The 24,946-nt window shown below is 37.5% G+C and overlaps 1 protein-coding gene across 1 annotated transcript in view; it reads right to left on the bottom strand.

Moving 5' to 3' along the window:
- Positions 1–6,305, bottom strand: part of LOC118995593 (glyceraldehyde-3-phosphate dehydrogenase-like) — a 29,047-nt gene extending 22,742 nt beyond the window's left edge. Inside the window, 1 exon segment of the mRNA XM_037058764.1 lies at positions 6,215–6,305. Within this exon segment, the coding sequence (XP_036914659.1) occupies positions 6,215–6,305 (91 nt within the window).
- Positions 6,306–24,946: the final 18,641 nt, after the last annotated feature.

Below are 24,946 nucleotides of genomic sequence, written 5' to 3'. Positions count from 1 at the left end.
ACAGGGGAGAGACCAGAATATCTGAGAGCTGTGACACATAAAGACAATGAAAGGTTTAAGAGAAATATAGAATAATGATGTCTAAGCAAGATAGCACTCTGACCAACACCCATACTGTGAATACCTAGAGAGACTGGGAATAGGATTCTGAGACAAATTTTGACTTCAACCTTGAAAGACGAAACAATTCAATATACAGGGTGGGGCAAAAGTAGGTTTACAGCTGTTTGTATGAAAAAATACAGTAACTAATAAATAATAATACAAGAAAAATTCTGTGTTTCACATATCACAATTTCTCAGTCAGAAAATTAATATATTTTTTTCACTTCAAATTTTTATTTGGACTATTCCATGTATCTATCAAAACCAGCTATTTTTCTCTATCTTCTAATCTGGACCACACAAATGTTTTTAATTCTAACAAGAATCATATTTTTCAAGAATAGACATTTATTGAAAGATGTACTGCATGTAGGTACTACGCAAGATGCCTGAGACTGCCAGTAGACAGATGTTACTTCCCGGGTCATTTTGGGAGGGTAACTTTAAGTATACCTTTTCACAGGAAACACTATGAAAAAGAAGTAAAATTATCACCGAACAGAACTCAGTCTGGCTAACCTGCAACTGCTACATTTTTATAAACATAGCAAAATATATAATTTTGCTTATAGTATATATGAACCCAGAGTACTATTATATAAATATTGGAAGTAAATTTTAATTTAACCAACAATGGTGTTCAAGGGGTAATTTAAGTCACTCATATATTTTCTCAAATATATACTTGTCCACCAATGAAGTATAAATGAGAGATTATGTTGTATTAACTGAAGGGAAAAGAAGAGAAAAATTATGACCACAAATATTACAGGGGAAGAAAGCAAATTAATTTACTACTCTAGGTAACAGAACAGCTTTGGGGACAATATCAAGACTGAGTCTAGATTAAAAATTAAAATTAAAATCTAATTTGTGTGTACTACATGACATCAGAATTACAGGAAGAAAAAAATAGCTGAGAAAAGCTAAAAAGGAAGCATTCAATACAAAACAGCAAGTAGGGGTATGAATGCAGGTATGTCAAAATACCCACTAGATATAATTAGGGCCATAAAGCAATAATTATACATGTCATGGAGCCCTTGCCATTCCAAGGTATCATATGTAGATACAGGAGTCATGTCAACAATATGCATAGTCAAGTACAAAATGGGTAGGATAAAGCCACACCCAGGTAAACAAGGACACACAAGTTGAAATTGTTCTTAAGAGTAAGCTTTGGAAAAACACTCCCTTGAGTTTTGAAGAGTTCAGAATGTCCGAAAAGACCTATTTCCAAATGGGAACTCTCATACGTTGTTGGTGGGATTATAAAATGGTGCAATACTATGGAAAATGTTATGGAGGTTCCTCAAAAAATTAAAAATAATAATACCTTATGACCCAGAAATTCCCCTTCTGGACATTTATCCAAAGGGGTGAAAGCACTATTTGAAGATATTTGTGGTCCTATGTTAATTGCAGCATTATTTACAAAAGCCAAGATATGAAAGAAACCTAAGTGTCCATCAGTAGATAAATGGCTAAAGAAGGTGTTTTATATGTGCAGACACACAGACATACACAGTGGAATATTATTCAGCAATAAAAAATAAAATGTTACCTTTTGCAACATGAATGGACCTAAAGAGTATGATGCTGAGTGAAAGATGTCAGACAGAGACAAATACAGTATGATTTTACTTATATGTGAAATCTAAAAAAACAAAACAAAACAGAACAAACTGGTATTTACCAGGAGGTTGAGGGATGAGTGAAGTACAAATTTCCAGTTATAAAATAGTCACAAGGATGTAAAGTACAGCACAGGGAATACAGTCAATGATATCATAGTAACTTGGTACCATGACAGATGGTTACTAGACTTATCATGGTGATCACTTCATAAGGTATACCAATTTAAAATCACTATGTTATACACCTGAAACTAATGTAATATTGTATGTCAACTATATTTTAATAAAATATATTAAAAATAATTTTTTAAAAACCCAAAGATTTTATTTTATTATTGGGAAGGTGTTTTGAGTGAAATGAACAAGCCTAAATAGTCGTGCCCTTGCTCAAACTGGAGCTTGTATTCCCGGATGAGATCTATGCATGGAGCGGTTTGTAACTCACCTCCCTAGCATGGTGCCTGATTATCCCACCAGTCATTCTGCCCTAGGCATTGTGCCTCAGAAGACCTTCGAGGAGGGATAGATGAATATATAATACCAATTTTCATGTCATAATGGGTTTCTGAAAGTCAAATGATCTAACTGTCACATTGTTGTAGTGAAACTAATTGCCATTTTGGAAATGGACAGAACTGGGTTTGAATCTTCCTTTTCTGCTACTTAACAATGTCACCTTGAGAAAAGTACTCAACTTGAGACCCAGGGACATTATAAAATATATGTGCCTGGCAAGCATCTGATATATATCGGTGTCCAAGCGATGATAATTTTCTTTTTCTTCCTTGGAAATTCTGAAGTATGTTTCAGGAAGGAGTGAACAAGAAGGCAGATTCCAGCAAAGCCAAGATACTTCCTATTATTTCACAAATATCTAAGTAGGTGAATAAGAAACATGTCTCCTCTCTTTCAAGATCAAATAGACAAATTATTGAACTTTTTTGGTGTTTTTTCTCTTATCTCCTCACTACACATGTATAAATGGGGTCTCTGAATATGCCACCAATGTTTAAACTTCAATATGTCTAAAATGAAACGTAATCTTTTCCAACATGAATCTTTTTTTAATTCTCCTTGGCTATTAATGGCAGCAACAGTCTTTCAGTTTTCTACTATATTCAAATATTAGTTAAAATAGACTCCCAGTGGTTATTGTGTGTGTATGTAGGGGAAGTCCATGTAGTTATAATCTTCAAGGAAAAATTCAGAACTATGTGGGACTTTTAAAACTATGTGGGACTTTGGATTATCGTAATGACTGGAAAGTGTTACCCAAATTTAGTTGGTAGGGACTAGAGATGCTAAAATATCTGCAATTCTGAGACTTCATATTAAAGAATTGTAGATCCAAAAATATCAGTGTAGATCCCACTAAGAAATGCAAACAGAATCTACTTCAAGTGCCTCCTACCAATTTTCTACTTTCCATTACTATACTTGTTGTATTAGTCAAAGCTTTCTACTACCCTGAATCAGTGAATGTTATGGTCGAAGGAACTCAAAGATCATCTAAATTAGGAAACTGGAGCCAAAAAGGTTAATTTTTTTTGGCTCAAGTTACATAACTACTTGCTTACAAAGATGTCAGATCTGGCTGTTACTCTATTAGACCTACCTGAGATTATGATATTATCTAACTGCTCTCCACATTCAAATTTACCCTCGACTGTACAGCGCTGAGCACTAAATCTTTTTAAAGAACAATTCCTAGAACATCACTTTCTAACCATAAATAGAGCTCAGTGTTTCCCATGGCCTATTGAGTGCATTCCCCAGCCTGACATCCCAGACCACCCCTGATCATCTGGGCCAAACAGGCCCGTCAGTGTTATTTCACCCTCCTCTCCTTCTGTTTTTTCCAAGTGACAAACTGTCCCACTGGCTAATTCCCAAGCTCACACTGGGCACTTTATATCTTTCCTCAAGCTGTTCCCTTTGCTGAAAATATTCTCTACATTCCCTCCATGTCAAAATTTTACTGATATTCAGATTTCTCCCCCTCCATGATGCTTTAAAATTTCCACAAATATGTTTTTTCTGTACCACCTTTAATATTTTATAGCTGTTATTGGAATTAGTATGGTCTGAGAGGAACTATTTGAATATTTTGTTCTATTTGAAGATGCAGGCTAATATGCCTAACTTTATTGATAGGATATGTTTTTAATCTATGCCCTATTTTGCACATATAAGATAGACTAAACATTTGGAGATAGATACACAAAAGATCTAGCAACAACTCTGGGAGATCAAAAGAAAAGAAACTCTCTCACTCTGATCTATTCACTTTATAAATGTTTTAAGCACTTCTCAGCCATACTTTTTAACCATTTTTTAACATTAAAATTGAAATTTACTGAAAATTTTAAAAACAATAGAAGAAAAGAAAAGAAAAACAGGAAAAAGTGGGGGAACTGTAATAGCATAATCAATAAAATCTATTTAAAAACAATAGAAGAATTGCTTTTTTAGAGTTGTTTCAATTTCAAAGAGAAGAGAAGGGCATGACACCATCCCTATTGCCCTCAATAAAATTTTCATTTTTCTTTGCCATCTAACCGATGCATCAGCATTAAGGCTAGGAGCCTCATTAATAAATATCAGAGCAGATTTTCTACCTTGTCGATAAAAGCTCCTAAAGCACCCTCAGGACAATTGCACTGCAGATGATGGTGTGGAGAATTGATGATTCTGAACTGGAATAAAACCAGTTGATTTAGAACCATAATTGTAGAAAGACAAAGTCTCTGTAAAATTATTCTATTACCACTGCATAAACTGGATTACGATAATCAGTTGATAGAGTTGGGGATTAGAGTCTAGTTTTTTGGTACTGACCACTTGCTTCCCAACTAAACTCTTGGTATATATAAGTTTTTGTGTGTGGGTTTGTGTTAAAGGGGAAGGGAGTCAGAAGCAGAAGTTGGTAATTATAAAATAATCGTGGGGCTGTAAAGTAGAGCATGGGAAATATAGTCAATGACACTGTTGGTGCCAGATGGGTACTGGGAATATCAGGGAAACACTTTATAAAGTGTATGATTGTCTAATCATGATGCTGTACACCTGGAACTAATATACAATAACACTGAACAGAAACTTTAAATGAACAAAATTTAAAAAGAATAAATCTGGACATATCATTCATGTAGTTATGAGTTTTTATAATGTGTCCTTACATGAAAAAAATCCCATAATCAATTAGGATCAATATAAGAGAGATAAAGAAACATATGGCTTACATACACAGATGTAAAAAGAGGACCAAAGGAAAAAAAATTTACAGTGTATGATCTAATTTAGAAAAACAGAATCTTAATCTTAAATCATAAGCTAAGCAGTCCATAGTTTTAAGGTAATCTTTTAATGTCAGTAGTGCACTACAAATAAAGTTGCTGTGTTTTAACTCTATAAATTCACCAGAAGGTTTTAGTGTTTGTGCAAAGCTGAAACCTTTGATACAGTACTGGACATTATCTCATTTTTATGCATTTCATTAGTTTTTAATTTTTAGACTAGAGAATAATTTCACAGAACTTTTTTCTGGAAGAAGATAAAAAATATGAAGACTAAAATGACAATACATGCACAATTGTCAAAATTGAACCTAAAAAAAACAAAAACAAAGCAAACTAAGCAAAAAAGTAGAACAGGAACAGATTCATAGAAATGGAGATCACACGGAGGGTTATCAGGGGGGAAGGCGGTGGGGGAGATGATGGGGGAAAAGATACAAGGAATAAGAAGCATAAATGGTAGGTACAAAATAGACAGGGGGAGGTTAAGAATAGTATGGGAAATGGAAAAGCCAAAGAATGTATACATATGACTCATGGACCTGAACTAAGGAGGGGAATGCTGGTGGGAGGTAGGGAACAGTACAAAGGGGGGAAAAGAAAAACAGAAAAAAGTGGGGGAACTGTAATAGCATAATCAATAAAATCTATTTAAAAACAATAGAAGAATTGTTTTTTTAGAGTTGTAGGGGTGTGATAAAAGGTAATCATTCTTCTATGTTGTAATTTAATTTTTTCCTACAAAACAATGATATGTTCACCTTTGAAGTTATTGTACAAACCTCAAAAGCTACGTTGTTTCAATATGCAATCTATAGTAAAATACCCTCCAAGATGTATTCTCTGAGTTTTAGAAATATAAGTGATTAGGTCATATGTGTTATTTTATATAGTATATCATGAAATATCAGATCACCTTATATCGTATTGTATTTAAATGCAGCTCAACAGTAAATAGGTGATTGGAAAAATTATTCTCCACTTCCCTGATAGCTTATGTTATTTTCTTAAATTTCTTTTTGTAGAAAAGTGTTTGGCATTTCTCTGCTGGATGCTTCATCAACTCTTGTTTACTGCAACTAGGAGATGGAATTTCCAAACAAACCCTGTTTGTTTATGGCACTTTGGAGAGACGGGTGGCATGCCATTCCAGTCTCTGTTCGGCACGCGCCCCACCTGCTTGCCGGCTTTGGCTTGCACTGGTTAGCTGGATGACAGCACAAGTGTGAGAACTCGAGAATGTGAAACGCCTCCGGCCAGGTGACATGCCAGTGCAAAAACGCTGGCCCGTGGCAGGGCGTCACTGTACACACACAGAGGCCACATGCCACACCAAAATGTGCAGCCGTTTCGCCCAAATTAAATGAATAATATTCCTTTCATTATGTGCTCACCAGCATGTTGTAAAACAATAACAAGCAAGCCACATTAAGTTCATATTTGGGGGTCTCAAGCGGATGAGAAGTGAATATTCATGGTTATTTCTGAATTGATTAAATTTTTTTAAAAAAACATGCTTATGTATGACTCAAGAATTACTTTTTCAAGGCAACAAGAATCATTCTCATAGGTATGAGTCTTCTGACGTGGCCAAATGCTGCAAAGCAGAAACCAATTTTTTGTGTGTCTAATCAAGTGATAGAGAACTTCCTAGGAGAAGTGTTGTAGGAGCTCAGTCCTGCCTAGTTTCCTCCGAGCTCCACACTCCTGCGTGCTATCACCAGGGCCGCACGGCTAATGCAACTGCAGCTGGATTCATTTCCAGTGTTGGCAGGAAAGGATAAAGGAAAATAATTATACTTTTAAAATACTGTTGAGTCTAGTGTGGGTTACAGATTTCACAAATGTGCAATGTCAGGAAACCCAAGGTATTTTCTGAGTTCTGACTACACTGCTGAATGAGAACGTGAACATTAAAGTTGAATAAAGTTTCTATACTTTCATTTTCTCATCTTAACAATTGAAGACCCGATACAAGGCCCAAATATTTCCGAAATTTTTGAAGAAATGGTAATGAGGAATTCAGAAATCCTGAAAGAATCGCAAGGGCTTTTGTCTCTGCTATCAAAATTTTAAATAAGAAACTAATTATGAAACGTTTGACTATTAGCATTTTTTTCTAGCATTTATTTAAACTTACCATTTAAATTTTTTTTTCTGTTTCGCTGCAAATGGTGAACTTTCAAGGGACAGAATACATCTAACCATATTCTTCGTAATAGATGTCACATATCAGAAATGAAGGAAAGAGAATATAAACCAAGAACTACATTAACATGTGGAGAGTTCGGCAGTTTCATCTTCTAATTCAGACTTGCGTCCTGCAGTTCCCGACTTCCGCAACTACTCCCCAACATTCCTGAAATAATTCACCATGCTTCAGTGTGGAGTGGAGAGTGTTCTGCAGGACCAAAGTCCAGTTTTAGATGCATGGACTCGGCGTGCTGTTTGCTGTGCCAGGCAGTGTTCCCCTTCACCAGAAAAACAGTGTCTTCACCGTTTACATAAAAGAAAGGCCACTGATACCGCGCTATGTGTGCTTGCCATGTTACATTGCCTAATACGTGTACTTTGGGGAATTTACGTATTCCCATGTTGTTTGCTGAGTAAATGATGGCTTATAAAAGTTACGCTCTCCAGAGAACAAAAGAAATCAAGTCCCGGTTTTCTTTACCCAAATGCTAGGCAGTTTTCAGTATCTTTTAAGCCCAGAGTTGGAATAAGAATGGCATCTGTTTGAAATAGTCTGCAGAAATAGAGTTAAATCTCAGGCATTGCCTCTTGAGAGAATACACGGACTGAGAGAATAGTGAGAAGAATCCTGAGAACGTGTAGAGAAAGAGCTGTCTTTCTTTTAGACATCTTTTTCTTTTAGAGCTCAGGTATGAGTGTTCAACACAGTGTGGGTGGAGCTTTGGAGATCTAGTCTGATTTTGAACACTGAATCTCTAAGAAGGATATTCAGACCTGGCTTCTATACTCCAGTTTTTCTTTTCCTTTTTCTTTTTTTTTTAAGTCCAACACCAGCAAGGCTGTTACTCACTGTACTGTGTATATTTCAGTAGAGAATCTATAGAAAGAAGTACATTTTCTTATTTGAATATATCGATTCTCTACATAAATATACTTTCTAGCATGATAGCTCTAAAATATTTTACTGGTAGTATAGATGTCAAAATTGTAAGCCAAGAAAAAATACACAGAAGAATTAAGATTTTCTCTGACATTTCCCCCTCTTTTTTTGTTCCTGATTTTATATTAATTTCAGGTCACAATTATATAACTTAGAAAATGATCCCCTGAATAATATAAGTACCTAATGGGCACCAGACAGTGTTATTATAATATTATTGACTATCCTCCCTATGCTAAACATTAAATCCCCAAAACTACTTTGAAGCTAACAATTTGCACTTTTTAAATCCTTCACAATTCCCCCAGACTTCTTCTCTGGAGACCATCAGTTTAGTCTCCACAGTGCCAGAGCAGGGGAGAGGCACCCACGTAGTATCTGGCTATGGAAATCCGTGGGGGTTCTTTTTCCAGGGAAGGAAGGGAGTCTGCTAGAGATACGGGTATGTTCTTCGAGGGCCAATGTACAAAATCCTGTTTGCAGCCGTTCACCCTGGGCTCCAGCGGAGAGAGGACCATGCAGACTGTGTGAGGGGGGACAGAAGTTTGTAGCTCGGGGAGTGAGCTGAGGGGACAGCTGCTAGGACCCCTGTGCCGAGTTCCTCTCCCACACCACAGACTCCACCTTTCACGAGTAGAGCATGCCCTTCCACATGGCATCAGCCTGGGGGAACGCAATAGCTCTACCTCTGGACCACCTATTGTCATGCCCAGCAGAGCTCATGCCCTGCTGAGAAGTCAGCGGCTGGGCCAGAGTGTGGAAGTCAGAGCAAACTCAGGGAGTGTCAGTGACTGAGTAGTGTGGCTTTGGGGTGGGAGCCCGTTCCTTCACTTTCTGGTGCCCCTGAGTGGTACCTCCCCTTATGAGAGACCCACTAACCTCACTTTCTTGGCTCCAGAAGGTCTCACCCTCCAAATTCCTGGTGGCCCTGCCCTGCCAAGGCCTGGGCAGAGCTGGGACAGATTGAGTTGTGTGGCTCTGGGCAAGGCAACTCCCCCGACATTCTCCCAAACCTAACCAGTACCTCCCTCTCATGGAAGATCCACTAGCCTCACCCTCCTGACTCCTGTTGGCCCCATTCTGCTAAGCTTGGGCTCCTGGCAGAACTGTAGGCAGACTGAGTTGTGTGGTTCGAGGACAGGAGTCATTTTTCCCCTATATGCCTGACTCCCTTCATATGGACAAATCTTGGTCTGTTTGGGCCTGATAAACTCTGTTGATGTCACCCTGCTGACTCCTTGAGACCCCACTCCTCCACAAAAGTCTGCGGGCACCTGAGAGCTGGCAGCTAGACTTGGTATACCCTGGGACATTTGCTGAGTGACCTCAGACTCAGCACTGGCTCTGAGTTTGAACCTGTATCAATCTGATGAACACCACTTGCCCTTACCTGGTAGCCCACTGAGAACCTAGCTCATGCAATTTGAGTACCATCAGAGGTTCTTTCGCTGAGCCTATCAGGCACCTGGCAGGAGGAGGCAGGTGACGGGTGGATCTCAGAAAGATATCAGAATGTCTTGGGACTTTTGCTGACCTGTCTCTTGGCATGGTGCTGATAAAAGCCAACCCTGGTATACAGCTTGGTCCTTCCTGCACATATCCAGGCCCAGAAGAGGGAGCAAATAACTGTGGATCACCTTGTAGCTCCAAACAGATTGTCCAGAGCCAGTTACTGGCAGTGTCTGACACTGGTCTGCACCAAGAGGTGCAGCCAAGAACCAGAGGTCAGAGTGTCTGACCTCTCTGCCAAGAGGCCCAGAACCAGTACACACAGTGGTCGGTTTCAGACAACATCAGAGCAAGATCCAATTAGCTTCCCAAGTGGTATATCCAAAAGGAATTTTTGCAGGCACCAGACCCTGCTGAGGCAAATTCTCTTTCATGCAGTCAACAATTGCACAGCAGTTCATACACTGTGGTTGAGGTAGAACCTCGCAGTGAGGCAAGTAAGTGTTGACATCCCATGCAAAAAGGCCAATAGCAAATAAGACTCAGTCACAACAGGAGGACAGTCCTGGAGCATCCAGATCAGGTGGAAAAACAAGACTGTGCCACTGGGTCCCAGAGATACCTGTTATATATGGCAACACTTTCAAGGCTGGGAATAGTAACGGATTTTTAAGACATGGAATCTACCTAATACATAGAAATAAACACAGAGAGACAGCCAAAACTGGAGGCAAGGAAACACACTGCAAGTAAATGAACAGGAGAAATCTCCCGCAAAAAAGTGTTAAATAAAATGAAGGCAAGAAACTGACCAAATATGGTGTTCAAAAGAATGATCATAAGGATGCTCAAGAACCAGTTAGAAATAAAGACTGCAACATCTGGGTATTGTTTTCTTACCCATTCAGCTACCCTATGTTTTTGATTGGGGTATTTATTCTGTTTATATTTAAAGTGATTCTTAATAGGTACATGCCTATTTCCATTTTATTATACATACACAATGGAGCAAATGTAGGTTTACAGTTGTCTGAAAAATAATACAATAATAAATAATAATATGAGAATAAACCTTGTTTTGCATACTTACAACTCAAAACCTACTTTTGCCCTACCCTGTATTTATGTTCTTTTTCCCCCTCTTTTTTATGCTTAAAAATTATTTTTCTTTACATTTCTTATAATAGTGGTTAGATAGTGATGAATTCTGTTAGCTTTTTCTTGTCTGAGAGCTCTTTATTTCTCCTTCAATTCAAATAATAGCCTTGCCGGCTAGACTAGGCTTGATTGTTCCTCTTTCATCACTTTGAATATTTCATGCCAATTCCTTCTGGCCTGAAATGTTTCTGTTGAAAAATCAGCTGACAGTCTTATGGAAGCTCCCTCATAGGTAACTGTCTTTATCTTGCTGTTTTTAAGATTCCCTCTTCATCTTTAATGTTTGCCATTTCATTTATTACAAGTCTTGGGGTGAGTCTCTTCGGGTTCATCTTTTTGGGGACTTTATGTACTTCCTAGACTTGTGTGTCTTTTTTCTTTACCAGGTTAGGAAAATTTTGAGTTGGCATTTTTTCACATAGGCTTCCAATCTCTTGCTCACTCTCTCTTCTCCTGTGGTATCCCAATGATGTGGATGTTGTTACACTGGTGTTGTCCCAGATGTCCCTTAAACTAGCCTCATTTTAATGTTTTTTATTTTTCTACTCCTCCGATTGGGTGTTTTCTTTTAACTTCTCTTTCAAATCACTGATCTGGTCTTCTGCTTTATATAATCTGCTGCAGCTTCATTCTCATGTATTCTCTATTTCTGACTTTTTAAAATGATTTCTGTCCCTTTTTATGCTTATCAAAAACTCTCACTAAGTTCATTCAGTTTAGCTATACATTTCTTGAGCATCCTTATAACCATTGTTCTGAATTATGTAACTGGTAAATTGCTTGCTTCCATTTTATTTAGTTTACTTATTTATTTTTCTGGGTATTTCTCTTGTTATTTCATTTAGGTTATGTTTCTTTGTCTCTCCATTATGGCTGCCTCTCTGTGTTTGTGTTTGTGTGTTATGTAGATCTGTTGTGTCTCCCTGCCTTGGTAACATGGCCTTATATAGTAGGTGCCCCATGGCTCCCAATGGCAAAGTCTCCCTGATCACCTGAGGCGGGTGCTGCAGGAGTGTCCCTTGTGTGTTGTATGTGTGCCCTCCTGTTGTATTTGGACCTTGATCGATGTTAGCACATACATGGGTAGAGTTGAGCTTCAGGCTGGCTGGTTGTGAGGACTGACCACTACCACGGTGTATGAGCTGCTGTGTGAGGGTTGACCTCATGAAACAGAATTTGTCCAAACATGTGCCTGCTGAGAATTCCCTTAGAGTGTGCTGTTTTTGGAGCTAATTGTGTGGTGTTCTGTTGCGATCTGAAGCCAGCCCCCAGGTATATTCATTCTGGTGTTTCTTGAGATGCACTCTGCTGTAGGTCAATGTCAGGCACTGCCTGTGACGGACACGCCACAGCCTTGGGCTTCCTATTTGTAGCTACGTAGTGACCCACAGTCAGTAGATGTCTGCTGAGACTGGGTGTGCATGAGGGGGGCCATGCTGTTGTTCGAGATAGGTGCCACCATACCATGCCTTTGGTGGGTCTACAAAAGGCTCAGGGCACCTCAAGATTTTCTGCTTTCTGCCATTTGCTCATTAGAGTCAGCCCCTGAAAGGCCCCGATAGTAAGCGAGTTGCATGAGACATTTTCTGAAGAAGTCACCAGGTAAGTGTGAACGGTGTTCAGGTCAACACGGTTTCAAACTCGGCTAGTGCTGGGTCTTTGGCCACACAGCAAAAGTCTCAGAAGAGTACACTGAGGCCCGCTGTCACCCACCTGGGGCCTTTGTGGTGGGGCAGTGTCTCAGGGAGTCATCAGGGTGTGCCAGGGTGGAGTGCACTTGGCTAAAGTAGATTAAGATTTGGCAGTGTGATGGGATGCTTAACATAGGAAAGGGGGCACCCGTCAGCTTTGGGGAAAGATGACCCTCCATGCAAAGCCACACAACTCAGTGTTTCCCAGAAGTGTGGCTCTCACACTTCTTGAGCTTCACTGGAATTTCTTAAAAGCTTTCCAAGAAAGCCTGGAACATGGGTCCAGGCTGGTTGCCATTTACAGAGCCCTTTTCCTTGTAGGTGTTGGCGAAGGTGAAGCCCCAGGGAAGCATCACAATAAAACTAGTTTAGCTCACCAGGTTGTCACCATGTAGGAAGATTGCCCAGTTCAGGAAAAATGGTGCTCATGGGCCATGCAGTATAAAAAGACTCAGCATACAGGCATTGAAGACTGTCCCTCCCAGCCCTCAGTTCAAAGTCACATAACTCAGTTTCTTTCTGTACAATTCTGACACCAATTGAGGCACTGTCCTTTCACCAAAGCCTTGGGTGAGTGCTATGGGGAATAGTTTGTATGTTGTCCCTTAAAGAGGATGCCTAGGTTTCCAGCAGACGTCTGTCTCTCCCAGGTGAACAGAATTCCTGCTGATTTTCCTCTTCTCAGCACTGGTGCTCTCGGCTGGGGAGCCCACCATGGGGCTGAAGTCCCTTGCTCCCGGGGGGCGGGGGGGACAGTGAGCTCTGCCACTGAGATCCCCTCCTGATTCTCAACTGCCACTTGTGGGTGTGGAGTCAACTCATTTGGCATCTTCCCCTCTTGCATATTCTCCTCTTGCCTACATTTTTTCATATTTTTCCGTGGAACAATAATTTCCTCCTCTTGCCCCAGACTATACCCACTTCTAGTAGGTCATAAAGATGTCGTTCCACTGTTGACTGGCTTTTCTTTTTAAAAAAATTAGCTTATTTTCTCTGAGACATAAAAATATGAACTGGAGGTAACACATGGGAAACATTGATAATGAAAGATGAAGTGAAATTAAAAGGTTGTATCCTATTGTCAAGTGAGATTAACCTGATCCACTTGGACTCAGATTGATGATTTAGTACCAAATGTGCCGTTTCATAATGGTACCTCACTTTGAGTGGGACAGGCAGAGTAGTGCACCTTGATAGTCTGTTACACACAGGAGGCTATTAATAAATATGTATTAAGTTGGCTAGGAAAAAGTTATTGTCGAATGTGTCATTGTCAGTTTAGAATTATCAGACTATGGCTACAGCAAGGAGAAATGAGCAAAAAGTAAATCAATTTCACCCTGAGGGCTTCAAATTATGATTAAAGAATGTTAGGAAAATAAATTGTCAAAAGAAGGGGCTAATATTTTGAGTTGGTGTGAGTATACTGTTCAACATAAAATAAAAGCTATCTTTGCAGCCTCTAGAGAGAATAATGGTTGAAGTCATTTAAAAGAATTGAGAAAATATATGTTCATGTTATAACTTTTTAAAAAAATTATTTATTTTTAGACAGAGGTGAAGGAAAGGAGAGAAGGAGAGAAATATTATTGTATGGTTGCCTTTTGTGCGTCCCCTGCTGGGAACTGGCCTGCAACTCAGGCATGTGCCCTGACTGGGAATTGAACTGCAATCTTTTGGTTCATAGGCCCATGCTCAATCCACTGAGCTACACCAGCCAGGGCCTCATGTTATAACTTTTTACAATAATCATTTGTTGGACCGTAATCTCAAATTTTATATTTAAAAACACAAAGCAATATACAGATGATGCATTACAGAATTATATTCTTGAAACCTACATTATTTTATTAACCAATGTCACTACAATAAATTTAATTTTAAAAATACCAAAAAAAAATACAAAGGTCTTATAGATGAAAATTTATCCTTTCAAAGTTTACCTCACTATAATATTTTCAGAGAGCAGTTTCATGGTAAATTTAAAATATGGAGTGGAATCTACAAGAAAATAAACATGTGTTTAAATTCTGTTAAGCTTGTCAGAATCACAACAAAGCAAAATCACCACCCAGTGCCTATTTTGAGTTTTAAGAAGAGCATGTGTTTAAATGCCCTACTGAACGCTATTAAAAATGTATCAAACCTAACAAATATGTAGACAAAGATGAATCAGAAGGACGCTATCTGAGAAGTAAAGTGCTGAGGAAAAATGAAGAGTGATCTCTGATAAAGAGAAAACTGATACGGATTCGAACCATAAAAATCTCTAAATCAAATTACTCCATCAGAAATACAATAATCCTGGGTTTTAGTTTGTTGTTAGGTTTTTAATTTCTGACTCTTAAAGTTAAAAAAATTGTATTATGCTCAAAATAGACACAAGCAACACTTGGGAGACATTTATAAAACACCAAGTACATTAATAAACTTCCTCTAATTCACTAGAAGACTGTTTTAACACTTTTCACAGGACACCAAGATTGATAAAGAAGATTATTTTACATTAATATATCCTTATATTAACTACATGATTTGCTGATCACACATGGAAACTTTAAAAAAGAAAGATATTTTTCTTTGTCCTGAAAAGAGGACCACACATATACTTTAGTAAATTGAAAACAGCTGTGTACAGTCTTTGGCATAGGCAAATTTTTTGAAAGATTACATCTGTACAGTCTGTTTGGGTTTTGATCCAATCATCATTAATGTGTTTACATATAAATATAAAAATATGTTGAACTGCTTCAAAACGTTTTTAGAAGTTGAGGTATCCACCTCTGAATACACTGTCTTCTTCCCCCCTTCACTAACATTCTACTGGGTAAACAATTTTTGTATAACTATTGAAATGCAAATATTGACATTTAAATTTGAAGAAATGGTACAACTATGGTAAACAATAGGAAATATTAATTCTATCCTTGACTGTCGAAGTTGCTAAGTGTTGCTTTGCAATGGACTTCATCCAAATATTACTCAGTTCCTTTGTACAGTGAGGTTAACCACACATTTTTAAATTAGATTTTTAAGGAAGGTATCAAAACTAAATGAAATCTTGAGAAAATGTCTATATTTATATATTGTCTATAATCACAGTCAATATGTTCTCTTCTTCCAATTTTCAGAACAATTTGCATTTTTAGTTTTTGAAAAAACGTGTAATTTATTTTATTTTGGTAGCATAACAGAGTTAATAAGAAATACTGAACTGAACAGGCATAAATGAGGTGAATTTATTATATCACAGATTTTTATTTTCATTTATTATTCTTATATTTATAATGCCCTGAAAATTGGCAACTCAGGGCAGCCTGTGGTGATCTTTACTGCAACACAGTACCCATAGCAATGTATTTATAAGAGCCAGTATAAGGAACCTTCTGTAAACCTAACTCTGACATGCAAAACAGTAACCTGGCAATAGTTATAAATATCTAAGGATATAGGAGCGACTTTCAAAGTTACTTCCTGCTCTGCAGTTTTCCTTAGAAACGACTGAAAAGGACTAAATTTATCAATTTGATACATGCATTTTTTTCCAGGCATCAGTTTTCTTGGAAATACATTGGAGAAGCAGGAAAAATAACTTACTCTGTGCATGGCTATTTGCCATAAGAACTTTCACCGTGAGGAGAGGTAATGGAAAGGTTAAGTAGAAGACATGCATCATTGCTGTAATTTGTAAACGGATGCGATAACCTCATGTTTAATATTTTTTGGAGTAAAAGGTGAATGCTAGAGGGAGAAATGTCAGTTGGAGATAAGGGAAATTATATGCTAAGAATGTGTATAAATGTGACTGAGAATTAACTTGAGTGTTTCTTTATTAATTGATAGGCTAGGGTAACATCATGAAGAAATAATGAAGGTATCCTAGCAACCGCATTTTTGTGACAACTGCGGCCTGGAAGAGTATGATGACTGTTAGCCACATTTTATTAATGCAGGAGGGTAAACAAAGATAATTTCATACCTACTAGTAGATTTTTTTAATTTATAAAAAATTATATACCTAGATGGATACATTATTTTAAGTTGATAACATTCCAGTTCTAAGTAGTAGTAAGACACTCTATGATTTATTTAATTGGTATACAATCTGAAAAAAGCTTTAAAAAATTCCACAAAGATGTGTCATTATTATAATACCTACTTTTAATATAAAATATTAAAGTATAAAAATAGGTGTTTACTTATAAGTTGATATTTTTCTTTTCAAAATTTATTATTTCTTTTATACCAGAGTGAAAACATTATATGGGCTTCTTTTAATATTCTAAAAATTAGGTTCATTTCTGTTTTAAAATTATCTTCTGTGGGCTTCTTCTCTCCCACATACTGAATTTATCCAAATACTATCAATATTTCTTAGGTGACTTAAAATCGATTTAAAGAGTTCTTAACAAGCACTTACTATTTGCCTAATTGAAGGATCAACGTAAGACAGTCATAAAAATACTTCCATCAGATATTTAGGTCAACTATTTTCTCATTTTCCATCTCCTCTGATTTAATATATAAATAATCTATCTGTCCAGGTCTGGTCGGGAAAACAGAAACTGGTGTGTATACTTGAAATAAGCAGAAAGAACAGAGGTAATCTGTGCTCATCAAACTGTGGGAAGGGATGAAGAACAGGGGTTGGGAAGAGCTGCCACGACTTCCCACTACTAATCTAAGCCAGCAGAAAGGCCTAGAAAATGCCAGAGACTTGCACAAGGATCATCAGTGCCTCTAGCAATGAAGCCAATGATTGAAAAACGCCTGGAGATGGCTGCAAATATGCCACATCTTTCAAAAGCCACATGCCTACTATTGCAGCCAGAATGATACTATTGCTTCTGAATCCTTTCCACCTTTCATGTTTCATGCACTGCCTCTCCTCAGAGGGTCCATCCTCAGACCTCTCTGACAGGAAGTCTGTGAAGTCCAGTCCTTAGGCTTCCAGCCTGTGCAGCACCAGGTCGAGCTGAGATGAAGAGAAGTGATGTTGACTTCCCAACAGACATATGGCACCACTATTAAGCCATTAAACTTTCTAATGGGTGACAGTATGGCAATTTTAAATATAAAATATAGAAATATAGAAAAACTATAGGAGGGATCTCTAGCTTGGAATCGTCTTTGCTGTTTTAGCACCTTTCATTGAAGAACTGAACAATATCCAAGATACTGAATGGTATTTCTCCATTTGAATCAGTTATTGTGACAATTTTGACTGTGTCCTAATAAAGCTTAAATTTTGTTTTGTTTTATTAAGATATCAATATGATTGTTCACTTGAACAGATCTTTGAAAATATGGAATCATTTAAGTTTCTACAACTACCTAATTAGATTGATTATTGACATGTAAGTAGAATCGGTTACCATCACAGAAGATTTTTTTAAAAAGCAATCACACTTTCCCATTGAGACAAGTTATCCCATTCTTTCCCTCAGTAATTGTGGAACTATTGATGAGTTTTCCAAAGGACAAAGTGGCACCTTTGGAGACACGCTTGGTTGTGGTCGATCTTGCTCAGGACAGAGCGGCATCTTTTCCCATTCCATGCCAAGGCCTAGAACGGTGGCTGGTACGTCTAATAGTCCTGGGACATATATGCTGAATAATATATGACTAGTGTTTAATTTGTTACATTTAACTCATCTGTCATTTTAGAAGTTGTTAGTATATTTTTCCTTAGAGGAATTTATTATCATGAAGGAAGGAATTTCAAAACATGTCATTTTCCAGTATTTGATAATTATTGAATCTGGACGGCAGTATCCAGAAGTTCACTGTACTTTTCTCTTTACTTCTGAGTATGTCTGAACTCTTTCTGTATAAATTTTCTTCTCAAACATTATCCCAGGTGATGTGATGCCAACAGTTGCAAAAACAAACCATTCTACTGAGTTAACAGATAGCTTCCATGTTACTGTCTTTAATCAAAGAATCTCACCCTGGCTTTACACCCAGGCTGTACTCCATGGCCATGTAACTTCCCGAGAGGTACGTTTTTCTTAATTGATCTTCATCTTCTTTTCATCTGTAATATATCATAACAACATCGCTGCATTGGGGTACTCTGTTTTCATTATATAGACTAATACAATAATATGTCAGCTACCATGTATTTTTCTCTGAGGCAAGAATCATGCTTTCAATATTTTTATTTCATATAGCACTTACAATAGTCTTATGAGGTAAGTTCAAGCATTATCCAAAATTACAGAAGGAATTGGAGGCCTAAAGTTGCTAAATCAATTACTCAGTGACATGCAGTTACAATATCACAGAGCTGTGATTTAAACCGGTGACTGAATCCTTCTAATCAGTAACAACCACAGTCTCAGTGAAGGCACTGGGTAAATTTCACCTCATTAAACCCAGGGAAAACATGTTAAGTAGGAACTGAATGACTAAACGGTAGATCCTTTAATACCACTAAAAGTGGTAAATATACATAAATTGTATTTATATAAAAATATATGTGAATAACAGCCCTGGCTGGTATAGCTCAGTGGATTGAGCGCGGGCCTGCGAACCAGAGGATCACAGTTCGATTCCCAGTCAGGGCACATGCCTGGGTTGCAGGCGGGTTCCCTGCAGGCCAACTCCCATCAGGGGACACACAAAAGGCAACCATACATTGATGTTTCTCTTTCTCTCTCCTTCCCCTCTAAAGATAAATAAATAAATAAATAAAATCTTAAAAAATATATATATATGTGAATATATAAATATATGTAAATATATAAAATATACTTTTTATGTTTATAAATATAAACACATTAACTGGTATTGAACATGCATAAATATATATTTATATGTAAATATATATAAAGCTGTACAACTACAAATGTTAAGTGTGGCTTAATAGTTCTTACATGTATACAAAATATATTTATATTTATATATAAATATATATAAAACTATAAATATTAAGTGTTGCTTAATTGTTCCTGACTCCATGTTTATTAGCTAGGAATATTATAAAAGAAGAGCTTTTAATGAAACAGAACTGTAAGCCAAAGTTAAGTATTTGTGTATCTGTGTATGATATTAAGAAAATGAGAAAATATTTCTCCAACCAGAAGTTTAACGAGCTAACTTTTCCTCTTTATTATCTTTTCTGTTTTTAAGTATACATGTAGATATTTGAAGGCCCATCGGTGTACTTAGGACATTACTAGGCAGCAGACACTGTCCTACGGGTTATCTGGAGACTAACTCTCCAGGTCTTCTCAACAGGCATAAAATCTTTATAAACTTTATTTACAAGGGATGTGAAAAGGTCTCACTTTTCCGAGATCACAAAAGTAGTTAGTGATGAAGCTGGGCTTCAAACTGCTCTCTCTCTCTCCAAAGATCTTGCATTCAACCACCAGGTTGTAACAGTTTATGAAAGCAATAATTATACTAATTTTGTATTTACTGGCTATATGATGGAAGACAGAGTGCCTCTGCTGGGCTAAAATAACAATCTGCCTGAATTTTACAGTGGCAGTCTCTTCAAACAAACAAACAAAAAATGATGTCGAGTGACATGATTAGAAAATACCAGTATTATGCCTCCTCAGTCCATGGGCAGGGGATGCCCACTGTGTATTGGAATCTCCAATGGTCCTGCTGTGTGAAGTTGCATACCACACAGTCCCCAATTGCAAGGAACTTATAGATTAGCATTTGAAGATACATCACTGTAGCCTAACGATTTGGGAAGATTATTCACTCTACCCCTCCTGCAAAGTTACAAAATAAAACAGAAAAAAAGTATGAAAACCTATACAATGTCAAGTACAAACAGAGCATAGCATAGGACATTACAGAGTTTATTATTAAACAAGTATTTTGTGCCTGCTACATGTCAATCAGTATGTTAAACTGTAGACAAAATTCTTTCACATAATAAAGGAAAGAAATCTCAAAAACTGTGCTAATCTTAAAAGAACAGGCATCCATGTATAGAAAGAATTCTGTAATGTGTGGATGAATCAATGGAAAAAATTACTAATTTGCCCTATGTGACATCAGAGTCCTGGAGTATCCCTAATTCTTTTGCCGCTACTGAGTGACACAAGGCTCTGGTGTAACCCCATATGCACTGTCTCTGGTCGAGCTGCTGAAACTAAGTGCCAAGTACTGGTGACTTATAAACAGCAAACAATCCTCACAGTTCTGGGAGCTGTGAGGTCCAAAAGTCAAGGTGCCATCCTATTTCCCTGTGCATAGAAGGCCATCTTTGGACTGTGTCCTCACCTGGCAGAAGGGGTGAGGAATTTCTCTGGGATTTGTCTTATAAGAGCACTAATACTGTTCATAGGGGCTTTGCCCTGATGTTATCATCACCTCCCCAGGGACTCACCTTCAAAAACCATTATATCAGGTTCAGGTTTCACCACATGAATTTTAGGGGGACACAAGTGTCTGTGGCATATTCCATTCTTCCACTTAATTCTCAACTCTTCTTTCTTTTAAGTCATTCCAAAATGATCCAAGGATGGTCTATTTTTAACACAATGTTTACCAAAAAAATACAGAAATAAAAAATTTTTGATACAGTCAAGAAAGCAGCAGCTTATAGTAGCAACAATTATGACTACTAAGTAGCAACAATTACTATTATTTCTTGAAGTATTTACAGTGTGCAGAGAACAATGCCAAATATTTGAATAGTGTGTACAGTTATAGAATAAATTTTGCAAAATTTAATCTCTAAGCATAGTGTATGCTCTGAAAAATTTTAGAAGGATAAAACCTGGTCTGTTTTGGAGATATTTGTTACACTACACCTGGAACTTAGTGAGTTAACCCCAAGCCATCTGGAACACTCAGCTGTTCAGAATAACTCATTTCCAGGGAGTTCTGAATAGCTGAGGACTTAATGTATGAGTTTCACATAATGTGAATAGAAATGGGACTATTTGTAACAGTTAAACACTCACAATTTCCATAAATGAAAGAAAGTTAAGCATGAGATTTATCATGACTCAGTTTTTTGTTTTCTGTTTTTTACTTTCTCCTCAGATTGGTACTTGCATATTTTGGGGGCGCTTATGAATAGGTACTTCTGCAAAATTCAGTAGGCGACAGTTAAACATACACTCCAGCTCTTGCAGAGGATGAATCATGCTCCTTCTCAGTCATTTGGCTTTTCAAGGCTGCTATTAAAGAAGAGATGCAAAACCTCCCTTGTGACGCTTTCATCAGCCATCAGACTTGTGGCTTTTAGAGCACATTGGTTTAGAGAAGCTTTTTATGAAGCACCTTGAAACAGCTTGCCATGAAAATGAAGAGAAAGGAAGGCAGATGCCTGGGAAAGAATTTTCTCTTTTAGCTAACATATGACAGGGTGGGCTCTGTGCCCAAACTCAAAAATTGAGAATTCTCATTGACATCAAAAAGTTTTCTTCCTTTCAGGAGGCTGCTGGATGACTCCTTAGATTTGAATAAAATTTTCATGCTGTCCTTGTTTTCTCTGTCTCTCATTTTTTTTGGCACCCTTGTTCCGTAGGCACTTTCTTTGTAAAATCTGAATTTCTCTTTTCACGTTGAATGATTATGTCTTTCTGGATGTTTCCAGAAATGTTAAATCTAATGGATTCCTAAGAAAACACATGCGATAGTAACTTTCTTATCAGACATAAAATGGTAAAAGACAGACTTGGGACTGTCTTTCATCAAGGTAATATTTATAGCTAAGCAAATCAACATTTCAGCTCTGCAAATCCTAAATTTGTTGCCAGACAGTATCTGGAGATTGTTTTGTATGTTTTGATTAAATACAGATTCCGTGAACTTTTTTTTTAAACAAAACCAGAATCTGGTGTTAGTTCTTGTTCTTTGTCCTTTTTTTTTTTGCTAGTTAGTTGTTGGCATAAATGAGATGTGTAATTAATGACTCACATTACTGATTGTAAAGAATCTCTTTTCTGATGTCACAGTTACTTAAATTATTTTTCTGTGGCTTGTTATCGAGCCAAAAATAAAGATATTTGAAATAAAGGGATTTGAATTTACACAAAGTAATTTTTCTTATATAAATGAAATTCAGAAAAATAAGCAGTGTTTTTAAAGGTAACCAATTGTATGTTTCTACATTTGTGCTTTTTGTATATACAATGAAGAAATCTATTCATTGTATACTTAATCAACATTAACCGATTGCATCCTGTGTCCCAGGAACAGTAGTGGACACTGAGAATACAAATAGAGTGCCCACCCAAAGGACTTTAGGGTAAAATGGAAGAAAGAGAATGAATAATGAAGACTGTGAAGTCAGATGCTTACTAAGGTACGAGTTTTTGTAAGATACACAGAGAGGTCTCCAATAAGAGTGAGAAGTGAGGGATGGCTTTCCAGAGGACATTTTTAGGGAAAACAAAGAGAGAAAGAAAAGGGGGGAAATTATCTGATTAAATTATGAACCAGAATAGTAGAATGAGGCTTCAGACACCTAAACACCAGTCTGTGGAGGACTACAACGAAAGAAAACTTCATGATGGATCTCTGTGACAGATTGGGAAGCACTGGGAAATACAATTCTTGACACGGAAAGAGAATTTTCCCAGTGAGAAGACTAAAACAATGGAACTCTTTCCTTGTGATAGTAATAGCCAAGGGGAATGTTTAGGAACACATATGGAATGTTACCAGGATCCACTCGGCACATATGAAGTATTATTCTGGAAGAAGAAACAAACATGCTCTTTTCATGTGAGGATGAAGTTTAACAGGATGGTGACGCACACCAAGCAATGAGTCAGGTCATGGCGGCTAAAGGATGGTTAACACACACGGGTAGCAAATGTACCTCTTCAAACCTGACAATTTAAAAAAATAATAGAAACAAATAAGCAAGCTAGAATATTTCTATTCTCTGAGAGTCAAAGACCTGATTTCTCTGACACCTTTACTCCACTGGGGTAAACCCACTTAGGTTATACTTATCCTTATTTTGCATATACCCTGAATATTTTATGAAGAACTTTTAATTAAAAACCTCTCCCATAAAGTGTATGTTTGGTGCCTAAAATAATATTGCCATCACAATGACTTTTGGAACTATCCAAAATAACCTTTCCAATACATCAGTGTCTTTATTATGGTTGTCAAAAGCTTTATAGTTGCCATGTATTCAATCACCTGAATTAGCCCTGCATGATGTGGCTTAGTGGATTGAACACTGGCCTTTAAACTGAAAGGTTGATGGTTCGATTCCCAGTCAGGGCACATGCCTGGATTGTAGGCTGGGTCCCCAGTTGGAGGCATGAGAAAGGGAACTAGTCGATTTCTCCCGTTTTCTCCCTCCTTTCCCATCTTTCTAAAATAAATAAATAAAATCTTTTTAAAAAACTTGAATTAAGGAAGTACAGATGGACATAGGAGGCACACACCTCCCAGTCTCACCTTGGGTATGGATGCCAAAGAGATCAGAGAACAGGAAGGGGAATCAAGAAGTGGTTCCATATGAACATTTACATATTATTCCAGATGGCTCCCCCAAAAGTTTTGTTAGGGAAGTTATATTTACATATAAGAGATTTTTTAAAGTGATGTCTATAAAGGTAGAAAAAGAAACCTTTTAAAAAAATATTGTTCATTGCTTTGGGCTTTCATGTTAGTGAGACATCCTTTAGAAGATACAGTCTTCAGACCGTGCACTCCATGTTGGTACCAAAGTGAGAGAAGCCAGTCTAAATGTGAGAGCATAAAGCAATGAGGCTTTCAAAGATACAGCCAGTACTGTTTCATCTAGGAGGTGAAGACTGGGCGACAGATCTCCCAAGGCTGACAATAGTCCGGGACCCCTAATATCAGCTCAAGCTTAGAAGCTTCAAAGTCAGAAAAGGATCCTCTGAACCTGCCTCCCTGAGTATTCAAGCTTTACTTAAAAGCTTCAACTTGCCTAACTAAAAAGTCAGGGTGGGGTGCAGCGGAGGAGGCAGGGATCAAGCCAAATGTTAAAATGATATTCCTAAGGAGACTATTCTGATTCTCCTGCTTGCTTGCATTTGTGCAAGAGAAGTTCAAAAGGAAGAATGTGAGAAGTTTCGAAGGATAGATGCCCGAGCGATATGTTCCCCTTTTTGCTGGTTTGTGGCACCACATTAAACCTCCTTCTGTGCTCATGACTTTGCAGTGTGAACTCCTTCTTCCTCCTGGGTAGCATTTTCAATGGCAGGTGAGAAAAAAAAGCGGGAGGGGGCGAGTTTATGTGAAAATACATACACGGAAATGACTGTTACTACTAGAGAACGAGGGCGCCTATCTACTTATGTGTCAGTAACCTACGAGAGGACATGTGGAAAGAATATTTTCAGTACTTAAATTTCAACTTATCTCTTTGTATTTTCTTTAAATATTAATAAAACACAGCTTTCAGCACATGAATGTCACTCGGCACTTCTTTTTATTTATTTAATTATCTTTGTTACATTTGTTGGGTGCCCTGGCTCAGTTCCTTGTGCACTGTTCTGCAAATCA

Source organism: Sturnira hondurensis, unplaced genomic scaffold, assembly GCF_014824575.4.
Source record: "Sturnira hondurensis isolate 20B ecotype Veracruz unplaced genomic scaffold, ASM1482457v3 Scaffold0010128, whole genome shotgun sequence".
In the NCBI taxonomy this organism is placed as follows: Eukaryota; Metazoa; Chordata; class Mammalia; order Chiroptera; family Phyllostomidae; genus Sturnira; species Sturnira hondurensis.
Note: the sequence above shows the minus strand (reverse complement) of the source record. Positions and strands in the feature narration are given on the sequence as shown.